The following is a 24,083-nucleotide window of genomic DNA, read 5'->3' as shown; positions in this document are numbered from 1 at the left end:
CATAACAACAATTGTGAGGATGGTACAGGACCAGGAAGTGTTTTGTTCTGTTGTACATGGGGTCACTATAAGTTGGAACCAACTAGACGGCACCTAACAACTACAACATACATACACACATATGTATGTTTGTGTATGTACATGCATGGAATTATTACCACAATGGAGATAATGAAAATATCCATCACTCACCCAAATTTTTCCTTGCCCATTTGGAATCCCTCCCCTCACCCTCTTAGGCTCTCCCCAAGTTTCACCCCCAGTACCAGGCAACCACTGATCTGCTTTCTGTCACTACAGATTAGTTTTCCTTTTCTAGAGTTTTATACAAATGAATTCACTGTACTTGGCTTCTTTCACTCAGCATAACTGTATTGTTATTTTCTAGTTCACTGTAATCATTTTGTTAACATGATCAAACAAACAAACAAAAAAGCATACAAACCCAGTTGCCGTGGAGTCAATTCCAACTCATAGCAAACCTATCGGGCAGAGTAGAACTGCCCCATAGGGTTTCCAAAGTGCGGCTGGTGGATTTGAACTGCCGACCTTTTGGTTAACAGCCAAGCTCTTAACTGCACCACCAGGGCTCCTGTTACATGGCAGGAACCCCTATTACTAGAACTCATGTAATTTCTGCTTGTTGCTAATACAATGACTGAACAGACTGGACTGCGGATTTTTTTGTTTCCATTCTTATCATCTATTTCTAAGGCAAATTGTTTCCCTCATTTTGCAAAGAAGGTCTTTCAAATGCAACTGATGTTAGTTTTGTGCTATCAGAGTTACTTGCCAAAAAGAGAAAAAGAAAGTTCTGTAGCTTAGCTAAAATACAGTAGCAACCAAGATAGGAATTGTTTTTTTCATTGAGAGCAATGAGGTGTTAACTTCAAGGCAAGGTGGAACCATTTAAAATGCCAGTATCAATAAACATTTCTGTGTGTGTGTGGTTGGGGGGTGAGGGGGGTGAGGAGGGAACCACTCAATAAGAGACAAGACACATGTAAAACCATTATTCTCTTCTCCCTGTAGCTTTTATTATTCTCCATGATGGGCTCTTTGTCCGTTCCCTTTTCCAAGAACTCAGCAGGGTCTGGGATTGTCCCCTGCCCTTTTCCATCTGTAAGTTTTCCCAAGATCTACTTTTCTGAAGCAACCACAGAACAAGATTTCTGCCCTGGAGGACAAGGGGGTATACAGCTCCTTTGATGGTTGCACAAGTTTGGGGTGACCCAAGGGGGTGGGGTGTTGAGTGACAGAGCCTTGTATTATTCTTCTGGTGCATTCTGAAAACACAATGTTATTCCTTCAAGGAAGATAAAAACCAGACTTAATAAGAAAGTCTCCATTTACTTTTGGTTTTGTAGTAAACAGCTTTTTTAAAGTATTAAATAATAGGATAATGAATATAAAAAGGACTTAAGATGTAAACTAGTTTAGTCTGCCTATTCATCATGTAATTCTTATCCTTTCCAGAAAGAAAAATCATTGATTTCATTCTTTTGAAATGCAGAAGGACAGTCTAAAATCTCTTATGATAGTGTTTCACTATCTCACAACTACTATAATCAGAAAGTCATTGCCTAATCTAAATTTTTCTAGCTGCAGTTTGCGCCTGGTGAAGTTAGGAATACATGTAATAAAATTAGAAGTATGACATTCTTAAAATTATAAAAATGAAAATTTCTCATTAAAAACAATAATATTTTTGTCCCGTTATATGCCAAGCTTTGTCCTAAACTCACTACATGTATTAATACATTAAATCCTCATCAGCATTTTATGAAATATATATATATATAGATGAAGGAAGATAAAAACCAGTTGCCATCAAGCTGACTCTGACTCATGGAGATGCCATGTGTGTCAGAATAGGACTGTGCTCCACATGGTTTTTAATGGCTGAATTTTTAGAAGTAGATTACCAGGACTTTCTTCTGAGGTGCCTCTAGGTGGACTTGAACCTCCAACCTTTCTGTCAGCAGCCAAGTGCATTAACCAGGGACTTATATAGATGAAGATACTGGAAAGATAGAGTGAGTTACTTAGAATTTCACAATTAGGAATTGGCAGTGTAGGATTTGGACTCAAGTATATACTCTCATAAGTGTAATGCTACATAGCTTTCTAAATTAGTATTGATAGAGGAAGCAACTTCTAGGGCCAGGCATTGTATTAGTTCTTTCTTAAATTTGACCTCTGTAATAGTAGCAGCAGTCTCTGTACTAGCCATATTTCCTGTGGCAGGGCCAAGTTCCTGGCTCCATAGCTGTGTACCTGTCATTCTTCTGGCCTTGAAGGTCCTTTCCCACACCACTTGTGTGACTCCTCCTTGTCCTTCAAGGCTCAGCTCAAATATAATCATCTCTAAGAAACCTTCCCTGACATCTTTGGACATGTTGAAAGTCACTCTTCCCGTGTGCTCCAATAAGACATTGTTCATGACCTACTTTAGAAGGCTTCTCAGTGTACCAGGAAATATTTTTCTACCTAGTTGTCTCCCTTTCTAGATTGTGAGCCTGCATAGAAACGAGACTGTTTATAGTTCCAGCAGCTGGTACTTAATAAATGTAAGTTGAACAAATTGAACAGGAAAAGGTTAATTAAATATCCCTATATTAAATAACTGAAATTATTATTTTTTAACCTTTTTAGATTTCTCACTTTCTCCGTCTGCTCCCTCCCCCTCTAACTAGGATGTAGAAATGTGTCTGTATCTGTTTAAATTGTAACACAATTCCTAATGAAAAAGGAGTTAGAAAACTTACAATTTTCTAATTTGGTCATAGATTTTTTCGGATCTTTGGAGCGCAGATGTGGAGTGACTCAATCAATGAACTCTTCCACCTTCTCCCACAACTGTCCCCCCTTCATGAAACATAAAAATGTAACTACTCCTTTACTCCCAACTCCCCTTCGTCTTTTAATAAGGCAGAAGACTCAAATTGTTGACCAACCCAGAAGGTCTGACTCTCAGTTTCTCTTGATTCAGGGCTAGTTTTTTTCTTGAAAGTTCTGGGAACTGAAAAGATCATGGTGCCGCCTTCAACCACATAATTACAAGTAAAAACAGTTCTTAAGGCCAGTGAATTTCTGACATATTCCACATGAAAAAGAAGTCAAAAATCATGTTTGTTTTCGAAGCATGTGATTAGTTTGCCTACTGTAGGTAATCTAACATGGTGCACCTCTTCTCTCTCCATCCCTGTTGTCTAGTTTAGGTTCTTTTGTCCTTTTTCCTTTAGTTACTCCTTGTATCATAACCTTTTAAATGACCATTTGTTCCACAGCCTATCTTCAGATAAATCCTACCATGCACAGCTCTGATTTTTTGTGCCAATGTGCAGCACATTTCTTGGCAAAATTAAGTGTTTAATAAAGGTATGGATGACTGATGTCACTCACTCCTGCAAAACTCCCTTTTCACTGCTTTTAAGGTGGTCCATATTCTTATTTCAAAATTTATTGCTTTATTTTCTATTACTCCCTTTTGGGTAGTTGTGTTTCTTTTAAGCTAGCAACTCTATATCCTCTGAAAATATCCCATGCTTTCCTGATTTGTACTAATACTCATACACGTCCTCTTTCTGGAATGTTTTCTAATAATTTCTCTCTCCAGAATTCCTCTGTAAGTGTCAAGGCAAAATTTTAACCCTATCCAGCAGTAGTCCCTTCTCTCTCTCTGAATTCCAGTGGCATTTTTCCTAGTCCTTGTGTTTGCACACATGCCATACCTCTGAAACCCAGCAATCTGGTGGCCTCTGTACAGACCCTCTTCTCCCCATGTCCATGCATGCAGAACTCAGGAATTCTTTATGCACACCACACACATTAGACTTACCTGAGGATTCTGTTGGAGAGGTGGAGTTTTTTTTTTTTTTTTTTTTTTTCCGTTTAATGAACTTTTTATTTTAGAATAATTTTAGATTAACAGAAAAGTTGTGTAGACGGTACGGGTTATTTCCTTAAGCCCCACACCCAATTTCCCCTATTATGAGGTTTTTGCCACAATTAACGAACCAGATTGATGCATTATTATTAACTAAAGCCCATACTTTGTATTCAGAGCTGCTTAATTTTTACCTTATTGTTATTACCATTTTCTGTTCCAGTATCCCATCCAGAATACCACATTACATTAATTTATTGTGTCTCCTTAGGCTCTTCTTGGCTGTGACAACTTGTCAGACAGTCCTTCTTTTTGATAATCTTAACAGTTTGGAGGCATACTGGTCAAGTATTTTGTAAAATGTCCCTGTATTGGCATTTGTCTGATGTTTTCTCCATGATTAGACAGGATTTTTGAGAAGGTCACAGAAGTAATGTAACATTCTCATCACATCATATCAAGTACAGACCATCAACATGACTTATCACCGTTGATGTTAATGTTACCGCAATAACATGGATTGGAGCCACATGCCGCAATAGCCAATTCTGAGAAGGGGTGAGGTGAGCAGCAAGAGTTTTATTATATATTGATATATAGGAGACAGGCGGGAATAGATTCTGCCAAAAAACCCATCTCCCCAACCGGAGATCGGCCAAAGGCTTTTATACAGGATTATGTGTCTTAGAAGTTTGTGTTAGTTCCCCCTTGAGGTGGTCAAGTCCCAGATGCGTTAATCTTTTCTTGGGGGTTATCAGGCAACATCTTGGTTTTCTTGCCCCAAGATGGGTGCTTTGTTAGGTTTGTCATCCCTAGATCATTATCACTTGTTTTCCACCCTCCAAGGAGGAACATCAGTTAATCTTAAACCTTTTGTAGAGACTGGAACCGGAGGGAAAAACAAGATCATGAGACAATGTGGGGGTCAGCAATGGGGAGTAAATGATAGTGAGCCGGACCTATGCAGTCTCTTCCAATAATATTGATCACCAAGCTGAAGTAGTGTTTGTCAAGTTTCTCAAATGTAAAGTTCCTCTATTTCCCCACTTTCCACACCATACTCTTTGGAAGGAAGCGACTATGTACAGCCAACACTTCAGAAGTAGGGAGTTATGTGCCACCTCTTTAAGGGTGAAATTCTACATGTTATTGGAATTTTTCTGCATGGGAGATTTGCTATTCTCCTCCATTAATTAATTAATGTATTTAATCATTTATTAATATCAGTATGAACTCAAAGCTGCTTATTTTATATTTTGGGTTGTAATCCAGTACCACTTGTCTTAGTTATCTAGTGATGCTATAACAGAAATATCACAAGTGGATGGCTTTAACAAACAAAAATGCATTTTCTCCCAGTTCAGGAAGCTAGAAGTCCAAATTCAGGGTGCCAGCTCTAGGGGAAGGCTTTCTCCCTGTGTCGGCTCTGGAGGAAGGTCCTTGTCTTTTCTGAGTTTCTGCTCCTGGGTAATCTTCATGTGGCTTGGCATCTCTCTTTCCCCATCTCTGCTTCCTAGCTTGCTTTTAATCTCTTTTATATCTCAAAAGACATTGACTCAAGATATACCCTATACTAATCCTGTCTCAATAACATAACAGAGACAACCCATTCCCAAATGGGATTATAACCGCAGACATAGAGTTCAGGAGTTACAACACATATTTTTGAGGGACAAAGTTCAATTCATAACACTACTTAATTTTTTTGCTTATTTTATTCCAGCTTTTACCATTGGGAGCTCTTTCAGTTTCTTCCTGTATCCATTTGACATATACCCACCATTGTGTTTTCTTTTTTGAGTACTTCATTCCTCTCTAGTACTTCAAGACCTTCCAGGCTCATGGGTATATTTCTTGCCCAGTCCTAGCCTCATCTATTTCTCCAAGGAGCCCTGGCTCATTTTATTGGAGAATGGTATTAGAAGTGATGATCTAGGTGTGCTCATTGCAACGGGGGTGTTGTTGCTTCTAAACCCTGTATTATTCTTCTTTATACTTCTGGTTAACACCTCCCATCATCATTTAAACTTTTATATAAGCTCTTTTAAAATATGAAATGTACTTTTGTATTTTGTACTAACCTGTGCTTAGCCTCTAGTAGGTATTCAATAAACATTGATTGATGGATGAATAAACAATTTGATGTAATGTAAGAGCCAGATTTTAGGCAAATCCGTATACCCTGAAATGTATGCTGTATTCCATTCTTTTAGGTAGTATAGTTGTTTCTTCTGCACGCTCTTCTTTTTTCTATATTTGAAGGCCACTTGAAAAAAACAAAATGAAATCTGAGATACATTCAATTTATATAGAACACATGGTATTTATACAAGCATTACCAAACAGTATCATGTTAGTGAACCTTGCTAATGTGTGTCAGAGGTTTTCAGCATTAGCCCAGAACATGAACATTACTATAAACAGCTGAAATATATTGTCTGAAATTCAGTTTCTCTTCAAGTGTTGCATGGCCAAGTTTTGAGAGTAGGCTAGCCAGATTAGAATTATTATCATCCATACTATTAGTAAAAGGATATGATGTGGTTGTTTATTAAGTCATTAGCTTAAAAAAATCCTTAAAAATGGTATAAAGTTTAAATACTGGGCTTCCAAGCAAAAAATTCTAGGACTCTCTTTTGTATATTTAAATTCCATGTTAAACATGCTTCCATCTGCGTACCCCTTTTGAAAAGCTTTGTTGCTTGGTTACTTGCTACCTTCAAGCTGTGTACATCAGCCTTTGTATGGTAGATCTAACCCCAATGTGAATAAACTGTTGGAATTTCAGTGATGGGGAAAGGGAAGTTCTTAAATTTATTCTCTTTCTTTCTTTTTTTAGTTTCGGTCTTTGCCTTGGGTTATGGAGAATGTTGTCATCCAGCAGACAGTAATTTCTCCTCAGTTAAATCTCACATGTTTGCAATCATGCTTCACATGCCCAATGGTTTGTATCAGGCATGAGACCTTAAGGGACTTGTTGACCTTTCGGAGTCAAGAACTCTCCGTTTTAGAGATTTATCCCCTGCTAGGAGAATTTTTTAAAGAATAAAAAATTGTGCAAATAAAATATTACACTAATATTTTGAGTCTTTGTATAAATTTTAAAAGAGGATACTCTATCGTTTTTGATTTCTGTGTTTCCATATTTTCAACAGCTTGGAATGATTGAACTCTTTTTATATCTTGTATGTTTCTGGACCCTTCCATTTTTAGTATTCAAGTTGTAGAAATGACAAAGAAGCTGCTACTGGAAAATAATGGTTTAGCTGGAAGTGGTGAACCACTTCAGGTTTGGTAACCATTTGTTCTCAGGCACAGCAAGTCATGAACCCCTATAAGTAGGAGCTGGAATTTAGGAAGCAAACAATAAAAAAACAGAAGGCAAAATGGTGATCTACACAAGGCCTCCTAAATGAGTTTGAGTCTCAAAATAAATAAAGATTACCTGACATGCAGATAACAACTTTCCAACATTCCATGTATGCATAAAATTCCATACATGTAAACAAGGTTCGCAAGTTCAAAGATTTGGGTTGCTTTTATGCTGCATTTAATTGAAATGAAAATCCAACCCTGGTGTTCATTGCCTGTAAGAGTTAATGTTGTAAGATGAAAGTAGCATGCTAGTAGAGAGATACTTGGGAAAATAGGTTCAATATTTTTCTTAACTGATTGTGTCCTCAGAATGAAAACCAGACTATGGATTAAGCATTACCAAGAAGATCAGTGTGTTCCACTTGTATCCACATCATTGGTTGCTTGGGTATTTCTTGCAGAGTGTTTCTACTTTGACAGACTAACACATAGTTTTTAAAAAATGCCAGTAGGAAAGGCTGCTGCTTTGGCATCCTATGTTGGCAGTAACAGATTGCTGGATTTCTATGTTGGCAACCCATATTGTTTTCTTTACTACGTATTGAATAAAAGGGGGCTGGTAAGCTGCAAACAATTCAAATAAAGTTCTTTCTGCACTACAGTGGTTAAGGTTATGTCAGTTTGGCTGGGCCATGATTCTCAGTGGTTTGGCAGTTATGTAATGTAGTTTGGCAGTTTGGTAATGATGTAGTTTGGCAGTTATATAATGATATAGTTATTCTCCATTTTGTGATATAATCTAATCACCTCCATAATGTGATCAGCCGATCCGTTGTAAGGGGGGTTTCCATTGGGATGTGGTCCGCATCTAATATATATATGAACATTCTGGCAAAGCTTATTGGTTTTTGCTTGCTCTGGATTCTGCAAGTGGCTCGTCATCATCCGACCCCCCATTCTTGGGACTTGAGCCAGCAGCCTGCTGTATTGTCTGCTGATCTTGGAGTTTATCAGCCTCTGCAGCCTGTAAGCCAGCAGCCTGCTGATCTTGGATTCATCAGCCTCCACAGCCCATGAGCCAGCAGCCTGCCATCTCACCTGCAGATCTTAGGTTCATTAGACCTTGCAGCTACGTGAGTCAAGAGAAGCCTTCAGCCTGATGCCTGACTCATGGACTTGGGACTTGCCAGCCTCTACAACTGCATGAGCGCTTTCCTTGAGATAAATCTCTCTCTCTCTCTATATATATATATATGTATGCTTCACTGGTTTTGCTTCTCTAGAGAACCCAGCCTGAGACATGCACTGATAAATTCTTTCAAGTTTTCTACATTTGGAAAATGTGGTATGGTCCTTTGTTCATTTTCAAAACTGGTGGCTGATTTCCGAGGCTGGGTAAAATTCATATGACCCTTTGATGTTCCTGGTGCATCACCTATGCTGCACAGTTCACAGGTTTCAAAGTTCTCTCATATACTATTTCACATTCACCTTGCAACAACTTTATAAGATAACTAGGACAGAAATCACTCTAACAGTTTATAGATGATGATGAATCTTGTAGAATTTCAGTATGTGTCCTATAGTCACAAAGCTAGGACTTGATGGAGCCAGGATTAGAACCTAGGTTTTCAGACTGAATCTAGGTAACTCCAATACACTCTAATACAAGTTTGGAGCTTTATTGCTTTTGGCCAAAGGACATTGTTATAAGATGATAATGCTGAAGTGATATATTCTGCAAAGTATGCTCTAGTGGAAACAGATAGCTCTTTATACCTCTCATTTTCATCACTGTGATCTCTTGATAGCAACCTCATTGCTGTTCTTCCCTTGATTCCTTTAATAGTTAATCTTATTTTCCAATAAGAATTTTAAGACCTGACCTAAATATTATAATTAACATAGCGAGAGGCTATGTCAGCATGACCTACTTTGTTTTCCTTTTTCCAGTGTGGATACTCATGAATGTAATTTAAGGTTACTTTCAAAAGAGTAACATTTACTTTTCACGGTTTCCATGACCAAGTACACACAGTACTATTAAGTCAAAAAGTGGGTCATCTTCTAAAACTGTCTATTTATCGATAGAAAGACCTGAATGATGAAAATATTTGATCCTTCTTTTTACCTTTTGCCCAGTAGGGCTCAATACACAGCTTCTACTCAGAGTTAATGATTTTATCTGGTCATGAAATAGTTTGGGAATGGAGGGTGATGCTAGGAGCGGTGAGGAAATGTTTATGGAAAATGATTTTTCTACTGATTCCTGGGCTTCTTAAGACATGTCTCTTTCCTCTGTCTCTGTCATGCTCTTTCCCATATACAGGTAACTCCTGATACATAAATACTTAATATTGGTGCTTAAGATCTGGTTAACAGTGTATCTGATTAAAACAGTATGTTCTCATTCTCAGAAGCTGGGAGAAAATTAAGGATTGGCTTTCTTTCCTCAGTGATTTTCAGGTTTTAAGCCTACTGGGTATAGTGAATCATGTCCTTTTTTTTTTTTTTAATTCAGCTTACAGATATGATGATACAAATTTGATTTTTCCTCTGCAGAGCCCCATATGTTAAATGATATTTAATATCATTTAGTATATTTCCCTTTCTTGTAACACATGTGAATAGAAAAAAAGAAAAAAGTTAATAATAAAAATAATTGTGCTAACAATTTTAATTGAACCACTTATTATACCCAATAACATTTGGAAAGTCTTGGAACCTAGTAATGTTCTCAAGGAAACCCTAGATACTGTGTATATAAAGTTTAGGAAACCTGTTTCACATTAGTTCTCTGTGTCTGTGTAAAGTGAAAATGAAAAATGTTCAGATATTAATCCCTCTAGGAACCTTGAGGAATTTCCTCTGAAAGTATCCTCTAACTGTTTCTTTGTCCTCTTAGTTGGCCATGTTTGTGCTACAACTGGGCTGTGCCACCTTCCTGCTTTCGGAGCCTGTCATCAGCGCAATGACAACAGGGGCCGCTACCCACGTCGTGACTTCTCAAGTCAAGTATCTCTTGGGAATGAAAATGCCGTACATATCTGGACCACTTGGATTCTTTTATGTGAGTGAGTTTTCCATATGTCTTTGTTCCTATATTGTGTATGTTTCACAAAGTGGAATTTGTTTAATTACAATACTATGATTTTTTTATATTAAAGCAATTTTGGTTGAAATAAAATCTTTTAGGATACATTAAATGTGATTTCAGATGCGAAATTAATCTAATGGAGTGGTATCTTCTAATTTTGGAAACAATTCCTTGTAATGAACCATTGAATATTATGTAAGATAGGGCATGATTAGAAAAAATAACGTGAATTTTTTGTGCACCAGATATATTTCCAGTTTCTAATGGAAGCCACCTACTGTGATTGTGGCCCATTCTAACAACAGTATATTTGGCCACGTTTTAACAGTGAACCTGGTATGGGATCCACTCAGAGACCTGGTCAAAATTGGTGATTAGAGTTCCAATAGCAGACAATCAGTTATTAAAAGCCAACCTAACCAAAGAGAAGGAGCCCTGGATGCATAGTGGTTAAATCGCTCGGCTGCTGACCAAAAGATTGGCAGTTTTAAACAACCAGCCGCTCCGCGGGCGAAAGATGTGGTGGTCTGCTTCCATAAAGATTTACAGCTTTGAAAATCCTGTGGAGCAGTTCTACTCTGTCCTATAGGGTCGCTGTGAGTCGGAATCGGCTCTATGGCAGTGGGTTTGGTTTTGGGTTTTAATCTGAGAGAGGAATGTTTGGCCAGTTTCAACATATTATTCTAACAATACTCCATTATTCTTGGTAGAACATTCTTCTTTAAGTTGACCTAAAATCTATGACTTCTTAGGAACTCCTATCGATGCTTTATAAAAGAATGATTTTCTTATTAATTAACTCCTTGAGGGCAACCCAACTTCATTTTATTTAATGTAATGCTATATATAAATAACATTGATGTTATTGATATTACATAATAATGAGAGTATTTCCATCCTTCAACAATCTTCTTCAACTTACTGGCTGAATAGTAGTTCAATATGTGGATGTACGATAACTTATTTATCTACTTCCCTGTTATTGAGATTGTTTCTTGTGTTTTATGATTATAGATGGCCCCATAGGGGAACTTGTTTATGTATATTATTATTGTCTATATCACTGATTATTTCATTAGGATAAATTCCTATTAATGGAATTACTGAGTCAATATATAACGTTTTTGTCAAATTTCAACCTTGAAAAATCATATCAATTAACATTTTACTCTCACCTTATCATTTCCAACTCTGGTTATTACTATTTTTTAAAATTATCACTTTGATATGGTTAAATGTGTGTTTCTCTGATTATTTGATGATGTAATTAATAAAGATGGCCATTGGCAACACAGACCTAGAAGCTGGTTCTGAGTTCTTTCAATTTAGGATGAAGGAGTATCCTGCTCAATGATTCATTCATTATAAGGAAGCTTTAAACCAAAACAGCAACACTGGAATCTGGACTTGGAAACAACATAATTCCAAGCTCCAGATTAAACAAAAGCAGACCAAAGTAGCTTTAAGTTGTCAGATGATTGGCTAAGACATTTGGTTACCACAAGTCTACATGACTGAACCAATTAAGTGATAGATTCTGCCTTAAAGATCTCCTGACTAGGAACTGGGGTGCCCTGGGCGACAGCATACCAGCTAACTTCTTTGCTCACACCTGCATATGCAAACAACTGTCTTTCTTTCATTAGTTGTGTGAGAAGAGCAAGGTAGGCCGCTGATGTGGGGCTAACTTTTGGTCTTTCAGACATATTTCTCTGCTGGCAATGTGCATAAAATGCTACATTAAAGTGTTTTTGTATAGGACCTTCTTTTTCATTTTGTGTTCTTGTAAGGTAAACTGCAAGCTACTTTTTCTCAGTCTTAGGTCAAACACTGGGATTAATAAAGGGACTCTTGTAAGATCTCACACTAGAATGGCATCAGATAAAAACATAGCAACATTTTTAGATTGCTGACTTTAAATTCACAATACTCAGTTGGTGGAAGCTATGCTTTGTGCTGAAGAAAAAGAAAGAAAAGTTTCTCTTGCTTTTCAGTGTAACAGAGCCCTGAGCTGCTAGGTTGTAAAGTAGGAACAGTGCTTTGGTTCTTTGCCAAGGTTTCAAAATGGATGCTGATACTGCAGTGTCAAATATTTTGGTGATCTGAGCATTAGATTAAGAAATCAATCTTGTACCACGTATAAATTACACTAGGACAATTAGAAACTGTGCTTTGGTGCCATTCCCGTTAAAACCAAACCAAACCCATCGCCGTTGAGTCGATTCCTACTATAGTGACTGTCATGGACTGAATTGTGTCCCCCAAAAAATGTGGGTAGCAACTAGGCTAGGTCATGATTCCTAGTATTGTATGATTGTGTCATCTGATGTGATGTCCTTATGTGTTGTGAACTCTACCACTATGTTGAGATTATATGTGATCTCCTCATGTGTTGTAAATTCTATCATTGTGATGAGGTTATACTGATGAGGTTGACAAGATCAGTGTCTTAACACAATCTCTTTTGAGATATAAAAGAGAGAAGCGAGCAGAGACCCATTGGAACCTCATACCACCAAGAAAGCAGTGCTGGGAGCAGAGCGTGTCCTTTGGACCTGAGGTTCCTGTGCAGAGAAGCTCCCAGACCAAAGGAAGACTGATGACATGGACTTTCCTCCAGAGCCGATGGAGAAAGCGTTCCCCTGGAGCTGATGCCCTGAATTTGGACTTGTAGCCTACTGGATTGTGAGAGAATGGACTTTCTTTGTTGAAACCATCCACTTGTGGTATTCCTGTTAGAGCAGCACTAGATGACCGAGACAGTGACCCTATAAGACAAAGTAGAACTGCCCCATAGGGTTTCCAAGGCTGTAAATATTTATGGAAGCAGACTGCCACATCTTTCTCCCACAGAGCATCTGGTGGGTTTGAACCACTGACCTTCTGGTTAGCAGCTGAGCACTTTAACCACTGTACCACCAGGCCTTAGATAATCTGATGATGTTAATAAAAGAGATCTGAACTTGCCTCTGGATTGTTTCCCTGCTATGTGAAGGAACAAAGCTGGAGGGATTAGCCTTGGTTTGCAGGTCAAGGAACCTACAGGAGACTGAATTAACACATTCTTGAGATTTTTCACTCTTTGCCTATGCTCCCTGCTTTAGAGCTTTCAGCCACTGATTTTGAAAGCTTCTCAGGCTGATGAGAGATAAAGAACATTTTACTGATATTCCTTGGAACATAAATTAGTATCTAGATTGTGCCCCTGTGTATGACCTAGTCACCACTCCTGATAGTCTCAGGTAGATCACTCATTTTTATCAATAGAATTCAGGTTTGGCCAATCAAAATGTACATTAATGAATTTTTGGTAGTAGCAAGCCCTGGTGGCACAGTGGTTAAGAGCTAAGGCTGCTAACCAAAAGGTCGGCAGTTCGAATCCACCAGCTGCTTCAACCCACCAGCCACTCCTTGGAAACCCTATGGGGCAGTTCTACTCTGTCCTATAGGGTCCCTATGAGTCGGAATCAACTCAATGGCAATGGGTTTTAGCAACCCTTAGGGTCCACCCTTAGTGTCCACTTTGAAGTCTTGGTGGCACAATGGTTAAGAGCTTGGCTGCTAACCAAAAGGGTTGGCAGTTTGAACCCACCAGCCACTCCTTGGAAACTCTGTGGGGTAGTTCTGCTCTGTCTTATAGGGTCGCAATGAGTCGGAATTGACTCGATGGCAACAATTTTGTTCTTTTGGTTTGAGTGTCCACTTTAAGAGATAACACAGCCTTCTGCCTTGACCCTGTTCTTAGGAGACTATAGGTTGGGTTCTCTTCCTTCTGCTGTTATTGTTTCCACAGTGTCTTCTTCCTGGGACATGCCTGATTCTGTGCTACTGAGAATCCAAATCTCTAGTGCGAATAGCTAAAACCTCCATTCAGTTTCATTGCTCCAGGATGGCAGATGTTCTTACCTCAGTGGAACCACTCTAGGGAACAATTTAAATCAGATACAGGAAACTGTATGTGTCCAGTTATGAACTCTCAAATTACAGAACAAACCACCAGTAGGCTTGGCCCATAAACATGGTGTAATACCTTTTCCTTCTCTGCATCTGGCATGTAGAGCCCATGCCTACCAATGCCAACAAGCTCAGAGTGGTTAGGCTACTCTCTTCTCTTCTAACTAAAAGTAGTTAACCAACTTTCTCAGACAAGGGCTTCTCTCAGAAGTGTCAAGCCCTACCAGGCTTTCCTCTGGTTTTTGGAGTACTCTCCCAGAATTCCTGGGGTCCACAATGCAAAGGAAGCCTCTGGAATACTGTCTTGACTCTCCTGTTTCCCTAGGAAAAGTGGATATAATTAAGCCTAATTTATCCTCTTATTTAGACTTCCTAAATTACTTCACACAATTATCTTTTCAAAAAAATTACGGCCATTTCTTAATGAAGTCTGCAGTATTTACTGCACTTAGTTTTATATTTAATTTTATATTCTTCTTTTAGTTTTATATTTATATTTACAGTTGTTTTTCCTGAGTTAACTTTTCTCTCTGGTGGTTTTATCAGGGCCCATACAATCATGGTGTAGTCGTTGGGTGGTGCAAATTGTTAATGGGCTTGGCTACTAACCAAAAGTTTGGAGGTTTGAGTCCACCTAGAGATCCCTTGGAAGAAAGTCCTGGTGATCTACTTCTGAACTATCAGCCATTGAAAATCCTATGGAGCACAGTCTACTCTGACTTGAATAGGGCATAGGGTTGCCATAAGTTGCAATCAACTTGAGGACAACTGTTTTTTTTTAAAAAACATAATCACATAGATATTAATTGATCTGTCCTATTTCCTTAAAAAGAAGCAAGATAAACAGGGGAATGAATTTTAGAGTCAGAAAGATCGGGATTCGAATTATAGCTCTAGCCTTGGCCTTGAGCAAATGATTGACCTTCAGTTGCTTGTTTTGTAAATTAGTAATAATAATCCCTGTTAGTCATTCATGAAATGAGATGCCAGGAACATAGTAGGTGTTCATTAAATGGAAGCCATTATCTTTCTTCTTACTAGTAATGAATTCTTGGATATGCAAAACTATAGATTTTCGAATGTGCTACTTATGTAATAGGTACTAATGCTTTTCCTCTATAAACCAAAAAAAACCAAACCTGTTGCCGTCGAGTCGATTCTGACTTTCTTAATCAGATATATACAAAACTAAATAATAAAGCAAAGTTGTATCTCTTTTTGCAACTTGTCAATAAAAATCACTTGAAAATTTATAGAACTTAAAAAATAAATCTATCTGCTTAATTATTGAGGGTTAGTCATCAGAAACGTGGAAGTGTTGTATTTTTTAGTTTATTTTTATTTAAAAATATTTCCATATATTCAGCTCAAACCCCCTCAACAGTTATAAGTCCAGCTAATAAAGTATAAATAGTACTGCAATTTATTTAAAAGTAAGCAGAAGCAATTGTGTTACAAAGACCACTTCTGTTGTGGGATCCTGACTGAACAGTTAAATTGTTCTATTCTTGCCTTCCTTAAGATTCAAATAATTGATGGATAGCTTGATTCCCCACATAGATAAGACAGAAAAGTTAAATACTTTCTCTAGAATTTTTTAAAAAAGGCCTTTTTTTTTTTTAAATTGAGAAATGATTAAGTATCATTTTATTAGAAAGGATGTTTTCCCCAAAAGGCACAATAAAAATTACAAAAATTCCTAGTTCATATTAGCACATGTGGATTTCTGTGAGATGGCGCCAGTGTCTCAGCCTGTAGCAGCCTATGATAAATTTGGCAAAGCTGGTTTTACTGGCATGGCTTTATATGGATACTGTTCTAAATAATTATGTACAGTTTTGTACATTAAACCCAAGAGCAAAAGGCAAGCTTGGCAGTCTATTCAACTACCCTTCTTGGAAGTTTTTATTTCCTTCTTTAAAAATGAAGAATTTCAGAACTGGAAAACAGCTTCATTCCCACCCCCATACCTGAAGTACAAGCAAAGCACTTTCCTAGTTTGGACACCCCTTCAGGCTGCAAAGCAGTAATCAAGAATGTTAATAAGGTGGTATAGAAATGCCAGAAGGAAATTGGAGCCAATGAAACGTTTTCTTTTATAGGGAATGAGATCACAATAATATGTACAAATGATGTTTATATGGGGAGAACACATCTGCTTTGAAGACATAGGGCCTCTGGGGTTTCTGAATCAAGAACATGCTTTGGTGGTTTATGAAAGCCCACATTTTCTCTGCAGTTAATATGACATTTCTATTGTGAATTGCAGGGATGTTCAATATGCCATGAAAAATGGACAGGAAAAGTTGAAGGGGAAAGAAAAGGAGAGTTCGTCTGCAGCTTGATTCAATCAGTGATGCGGGGGATAGAAAACGTGGCGGGTTTAATTTGGATACGGAACAATTATATGGGAATCTGTAACAAAGGTTACTTTAAAAATCTAAATCAGGGAGCAAATATTTTGCAACTCAACCATCTTGGGCTAAGGTCTCTCCATGCCCCACAATTCACTGAAAAATGCATCACCACAAAATCCAGTGTTCAAGTAATTCAAATTAAACTTATTTTTCTAAACAAGGGATGGCTGGATGCCACCTGGGCCTTGGCACACATGGTTGTGCATTTGCTCCAAAAAAGTATCATGTACCCGTGTTGTCTCTGGCTGTTTAACATACCATGCTTCTCCTAGATCACATTTTGGTCTGGGACTTAATTTATACCTTGAAGCAATAACAAATGGATTTATTCCCAGTGTGAGATGCATTTATTGATCATAAATTTGAAAACAATGAAGTAAAAATTGATGGAATGTTGGTTTTTTCTTCCTTTTCTATGTGTGTGTCCTAATGAAAATGCAGCCTTTATTTGAGATTCAGCTTAACATTTTTCTTGTTTTTCCATCGTGTGTACTATTTTAAGAGGAAGAGGGAATTGGGGAACTTGATCTTAATAATACCCATTCTAAAATGTTTAATGATTTAATGATATGTAGACAAAGACATGAGTTGGAATCAACTCCACAGCTACAGGTTTGTTTTGTTTTTTTTTTTTTTTTTTGGTTAGGCAAAGGCAAAGTTTATAGGAGACATCAAACTCCTACAAACAGAGAGTAGCAACATCAATTTTGAGAGGTTCAGAGATGGCAGTTATGGATCCCTGATCAGTACTCTAGATCTGTCAGAGGTGGGGTTCAAATACAATCAAGTTGAAAACAAGTTGGAGGTGGGGAAAGAGCTCCCCTGGGCAAGGTGGCTCATGTGTAAAGGCTTTAACTACCTTAAAGAACAAAGGCTGGGCTCAACAGCCGACTTTGGTTTCCTTACCTGCGAAGTGGGAGAGTTGAACTAAATATGAAGCTTCAAACCCTGAGCTGTTCAACAGAATAATCTGGGAGCTTTTACAAACTACACGTGGATGAGCCTGATTCTAGCTTTGCTGTTTCAGAATCTCTAGCAGGGAAGAGACTATTATGCACCCTTGATGAAAGAGCCGTTAAAACAGATTTGCCTAACGAATATTTATTGATCACCTAGCGGGCATTGAGAATGTAGTTGAGAAACAGCATCCCTGTTCCCATGGAGTTTTATGAAAGTACTGAGGAGGGATGTGGAGCAGGGCAGGAGAGAATAGACAAACACTGGTGAACAAGATAATCTCAGATAGTGTTAATGAAGGAAACAGGATGGTGTGAGTGAGGCAGGAAATGAAATGAAGGAGTGGGTCTGTTTAGATAAGATGGTCAGGAAGATTGTTCTGAGGACATGACTTCTGAGTGGAGACCAGAATGATGAAAGAGACCCAGCCATGGAAAGACTTGGGTTAAAAGTGTTCTTAGGATAGAAAACAGTAAGTGCAAAGCCCCTAAGGCGGATACAAACTTGGCATGTTGGAGGGACAGAGAGAATACTTTTGGTCTTAAGATTCTTCCCAGTGGAATTTCAGAAATTCTGTAACTGTATTCCATTAGCTCCTGAGGTTTGGCTATGAGACCAGACCTTACTTATGTTTTATATACGTAACAAGGAAAATATGGGTTTTACAGTGAGACAGACCAAGAACTATGTTCCAGCTCCACTGTTTTAATTTCAGTGTGCTTTAAGCAGCTTGGTGGTCACTGGGTGGCGCAATCAGTTGAGCACTTGACTGCTAACTGAAAGGGTGGCGATTCAAACTCACCCAGAGGTGCCTCAGAAGAAAGCCCTGGAGATCTACTTCCAAAAGGTTACAGCCTTTAAAAGTTTATGGAGAAATTCTACTCTGAAGCACATGGAGTCACTATGAGTTGGAATTGACTAGATGCCAACTGGTTTAGTGTTTTGGTTTTAAGCAATTTACCTAACCTCTCTGAACTTTATTTTTCTCATGTATTAAATGGAAATAATAGTGTTCACCTTGTATTAATTGAGAATTTAAATCAGCCACTGCAAATAAGATGACTAGCATAGTGCCTGGAAATATTAGCTCCCACATCATTCCTGAGAGCGATGAAGTTTAAAGTCTCCCCGTTGTTTTTACCCTAAACTGTCCTTGTTGCCGAACTTGGGAAGGTGTGTCCTGTCCAGTGCGCTCAGACTTGCCAATGATCTGGACGCCAGCCTTTGAGAAAGCGAAAGTAACTTTATTGCAAAGTGAAGAGCAAGGAGCTGAGAAAAGTTCCTCAGATCCTACTCCCTGAGCTACAGGGAAGCGGGGCTTATATGTGATTTGGGCAGCAAGTTGGTGGCCATGCAGGTGTACTGGGGAGGGAAAATTCTAGAAGGAATATCTAGGGAAGACGCTACAAGAATTATGGTGGCCAGGAAACAGGAGGTGATGTGGTTCTAGTCGGACCTCTCGCTTCGGAATGGGGTCTGGGTGATGATTTTCCTTCTGATTCATTCCACCTGTTGCTGCGTCCTCTGTTGAGGTCAACTAACAGTCACAGCTGGCCCTTCTGTGCATGTGGGGCAGGCTAAATCTGGCTTGGGCTGGTTTAAGGCAGTCTTTTCTGACTAATGGAAATTTACCGGAGGATCAGGTTACATCCTCTCCCTAAAGGCTTGTGGTAGGGAAACTATGAAACTTCCTCTGGGTTCAGAGTAGAGAGGAAGAATTAAGGTGAATTCACTATATAGATATAAGTAGGCTTTCATCAAATATGTATATATTAAGAAAAACAGTCCCTATACTTACAGCTTTTAGAACACGTGGGAAGGTTTTACTGCTTCCCTTGTACTAACACGATTCTGATGCCAATGTTGAAGGTGCAACAAGACCAACAGGTTGGAAGAGCTGATATGCCTGAGAAGCAGCAGGTGTCATCAAACCCCACCATTAAATCTAAACCAGAGACACCATGCTCTATGGTAGTCTCTCCTTCAAAAGATGGCATCTCCCTACCATATCCCAAAAAAAAGGAAGCAGCAGGTTTAGAAATGTCATTTGCTGGACTGAAAGAAGAGAATAGTGAGAGAGGCATTGGTAAAATGGTAAAAGAGTTAGTTTTGAGTTCAGGGGACCTGTGTCCAGTCCTGACTCTCTTACTCATAAGACAAATTACCCAGGGCAATTCGCTAGCCTTTGCAGCATTGGTTTCTACATCTATAAAATTAGAGTGCAGAACTGGTTGATTTTGAAGGTCTTTTCAAACTCAAACAAGTCTTTTCTTCTAAACCTTACCTTGGTTAGGCACTGTTATGGATTGAATTGTGTCCCCCCAAAAAATGTGTGTCAACTTGGCTAGCTCATGATTCCCAATATTGTGTGATTGTCCACCATTTTGTTATTTGATGTGATTTTCCTATGTGTTGTAAATCCTACCTCTATGATGTTAATGAGCTGGGATTAGCGGCAGTTACATTATTGAGGCAAGACTCAATCTACAGTATGAAATTGTGTCTTAAGTCTATCTCTTTTGAGATATAAAAGAAAGAAGTGAGCAGAGAGACACGGGGACCTCATACCACAAAGACACAAAAGCCAGGAGAATAGTATGTCCTTTGGACCTGGAGTTCCTGTGCTGAGAAGCTCCTCGACTGGGGAAGATTGATGGCAAAGACTTTCCCCCAGATCCGACAGAGAGAAAGCCTTCCCCTGGAGCTGATGCCCTGAATTCAGGCTTTTAGGCTCCTAGACTGTGAGAGAATAAATTTCTCTTTGTTGAAGCCATCCACTTGTGGTACTTCTGTTACAGCAGCACTATTCATTCGGGAATTGTACACCACTATTTCATTCACACCACTGGGGACCCAACAGCAACACAAGCTGTCTTTAGGGATTCCCAAAAGGCATTTTTACATTAGAGCTTATATATGATTTTTACAAAGGTTAGAAGTGTTGTTATTCACTCCAACATAATTACAAGAGACTCTTTATCATACTAAAGAGATAGGGAACTGGACATTTCCGTATCAGGCTAAAGATATGCATCTCTGACATCTGGGCTCTAATCTTCCTGAGGAGGGATCCTAAGTCATAAAACAGAGTCATTAACAAAGGTATGCACAAAACAAAGCCGTTAACAAAGGTATGTGAAAAGGGAGAAGGCAAAGAAAAAAAAGAAAAAAAAAACCTTATAGGTTCACTATGGAGTAATTATGTCAAACCGTCAGTTGCTTCGGAAAAGGAGAAAACATGCTGGGGAGTATTAGGCTCACACTCTGTTTAAAATTACACCTATCCTGGTTAACTTGAAGAGGAGGGAATTTTCTAGGGTATACGTAATTCGGAGGGCGAAAGCTCGGAGTCCACTTTGCCGTCTTTGAGTTATCCCAGAAGTAAGAAACATTTGATTTGGTAACTGTATTAGTTTCCTTTGGCTGCTCTAACAAATTACCACAAACCTGGTGGCTTAATACAATGGGAATTTATTTTCACATTTCCGGAAGTTAGGGGTCCAAATTCAAGGTGGTGGTAAAACCTTGTTACAGATTAGTAGTTTATACCTATTATAGAGTGCTGACATATTTATTAAAACTTGCTGCTTGTGCTATCATTCTTCTGTTTCTCAAGTGAAACACAAACCTATTTATGACAGATCTATAATACAAAGATAGTGCAAGAATGGTAAATAGTGATGCTAAAGGGTTGACATGTTCTTCTTGGCATAGTAACATATATTAGAATGTTCAGTGTGGTCCTGTTACAGATAGTTCAAATATATGCTCATCATTGATACTGAACAATTATTGTCAAAGATATGTTTATACCCTTAAAATGTTAAAATCATTTTTACTTTCAGATGGATTTTGTTACAGCAAAACCTAGACCGACCAGAATGCTGGGCAAAAGAATATTTCAATTAATGGAATTTTCTGGTTAATTGAGGATTGAGCAGAAAATCCACTTAGTTTTTAACACTAGTTGATATTTTCTAATTATTTGAGTTATTTTTCTTTGCCTCATGAAGTTCAAGAGTGAACACACTTTAGATTTTTCTTCTTGCCTGGGGGTTTCTATTCAGGGCCAGTTGTACAGTGAGAAACTGTTGAACAGATATGATCCCCATGCAGGCGTTGGAGGTCATATGTTTCCTTATTTCTTCCTAACTAAATATTTGACTGTGAGCTTTTTCAGCCTTGGGTTTTGCTTCAGTCTTATAAAAGTAGAGTAATTAAAAACCTGATTGTTTGGATTGGATTAATTATATCAAAGATGAATTATTTAAAATTTTACTATAATAGTAGCTTTAATATTAGCTCAATGCCTTGCACATAATAGAATTTCAATAAGCATATTGAATGAATAAATACATGACAATTACAAATTCTCCCAAATTTATGATATAGATCATCTCGATAGTGATAAAGGAAGACTTTGGGTCTTTCCTCTGCTTGTCACCCTGCTTATCCAGTGTAAAAGCTACCTCTATTTATAGATTTATTGTTAGCCCAGAGTATTCATTACCATGTTAGACCAGAGTATTCATTTATTTATTCAACAATATTTACTGAATACATACTATGTGCCAGAACCTGTTCCAGGAATTGGGAATTCATCAGTGAAAACAACAACTTATGGAGAATGACCAAATCAGATAAAAATCCATTAAATAAATTGTGTGTATGTGCGTGTGTGTGTATGAGTGTATAAATGTCTGTTAGGTGTTTCAGAGAAGCCTAACCTCTAAAAAACATAATAGGGAATAAGATATATACAATGGATGTTTCATTCTTTGAAATATCTTAAAATGGGCTTGGGTATGCACATAAATATTTTACGTTTTATAAAATAAAAAAAAAATCATTGCCATTGAGTCAATTCCGACTCACAGTGACCCTATAGGACAGAGTAGAACTGCCCCATAGGGTTTCCAGGGAGCTGCTGGTGGATTCAAACTGCTGACCTTTTAGTTAGCAGCCAAGCTCTTAACCACTGTGCCACCAGGGCTCCTTACATTTTATGTCTAGTTCTAATAAATGATCAATTTCAAGAACTAGTATTGTGGTATCAAAATGAGCTAAACTCCTATTTTATTATTACATAGATTTGTAGATTCTGATAAAAAAGTTTACCTATTTATCCATATACATATGCACATTATTTTTGTTCTCTGAGATCTGGGAAGCAAATGATCTTCCCCAATAGGAATTTTTATCTACTGGAATCTCCAGTGTGTGATAGCATACTCAGATGACAGGATTTATACTAGAAATGTGAAATTTAATATGTACCTAGGATGTCTAGACCTATATAAAATGAGCATATGTGAATATGTGTGTGTGTGTGTGTGTGTCTATCCCTTTATCTGTCCCTATCTCCATCTCCATATGCCACCCATCTCGTCCAGTCCGCCTTAGATGTGACTTGTCTACATGGGTTCACATGACAGTCCTTAGAGCCACACTCCTCACAACCTCCTTTTCTACTGTGTTCTGATGCTGTTGTAATGAGCCTCTGCCCACCCCCCATGTTCTTCTGGAGTAGCTTGTGAGATGTGCTTTGCTCTACAAGTTGTAGTTTAATCCAGACAGACAATAAACTCCAGCGGGGTTTCTCATTCCTTTCATTCTGGGGTGGTCATTTTTATTACTGCAAACACATGTTCCTGAAATGCACATGACAGCAAATTTGGTATGGCTTGGGGGTTTTCATATTTCCCCCCTTTCTTGTGCAGGCATTGTCATGGCATACTTTCAGTGTCATGGGGCAGGGGACAAGGGATAGAAGGAATAATCCTCTAAATGCTTTAAAGCATCTGGATGTTTGGCTTTTTTTCTGACAAATCATCTGAATAATATCCTCTATTTTATCCTCGGATCTTGATTAAACCATCAGAAATCCATATGTTTGGATAAAGTTTTCTTGACATCCTCTTTACCCCCATCCCTTATAGAATATACTTCACTGAGTAACATTTCGGGTTTTTCTCCTGGGCTCTGAGTGAGGAGTAACTATGAAAAATGGAATTTGTTCATTGCTGAAGGAATGCTATGGACAATTACCATCTAAAACATAGAGAGATAGAGGGAAATATATCATCTGCATCTTAGATAGCTATGATATTGTGGTACCTAACTTTCTCCCCAGTTGTTGTTATTGTTAGCTGCTGTCAGGTTGGTTCCGACTCACAGCGACCCTGTGAACAACAGAATGAAACACTGTCCAGTCCTGCACCATCCTCACAATCGTTGTTATGCTTGAGCCCATTGTTGCAGCCACTGTATCAATCCATCTCGTTGAGGGTCTTCTTCTTTTTCGCTGATCCTCTGCTTTGCCAAGTACAATGTCGTCTTTAGGGGCTGATCCCTCCAGATAACATGCCCAAAGTATGTGAGACATAGTCTTGCTATCCTTGTTTCTAGGGAGCATTCTGGCTGTATTTCTCCCAAGACAGATTTGTTCTTTTTT

General features: G+C 38.3%; 1 protein-coding gene across 1 annotated transcript in view; it reads left to right on the top strand.

Annotated features, from left to right (window-relative positions):
* SLC26A7 (solute carrier family 26 member 7) overlaps positions 1-24,083 on the top strand; it is a 150,838-nt gene that overhangs the window by 65,302 nt on the left and 61,453 nt on the right. The window contains exon 4 of the mRNA XM_012559924.2: positions 10,110-10,274. Within this exon, the coding sequence (XP_012415378.1) occupies positions 10,110-10,274 (165 nt within the window). The remainder of the gene's footprint in view (positions 1-10,109; positions 10,275-24,083) is intronic.

Source organism: Trichechus manatus, unplaced genomic scaffold (assembly GCF_000243295.1).
Source record: "Trichechus manatus latirostris isolate Lorelei unplaced genomic scaffold, TriManLat1.0 scaffold00009, whole genome shotgun sequence".
Taxonomy (NCBI): Eukaryota; Metazoa; Chordata; class Mammalia; order Sirenia; family Trichechidae; genus Trichechus; species Trichechus manatus.
The sequence above is the reverse complement of the archived record's forward strand: the minus strand, read 5'-3'. Positions and strand labels throughout refer to the sequence as shown.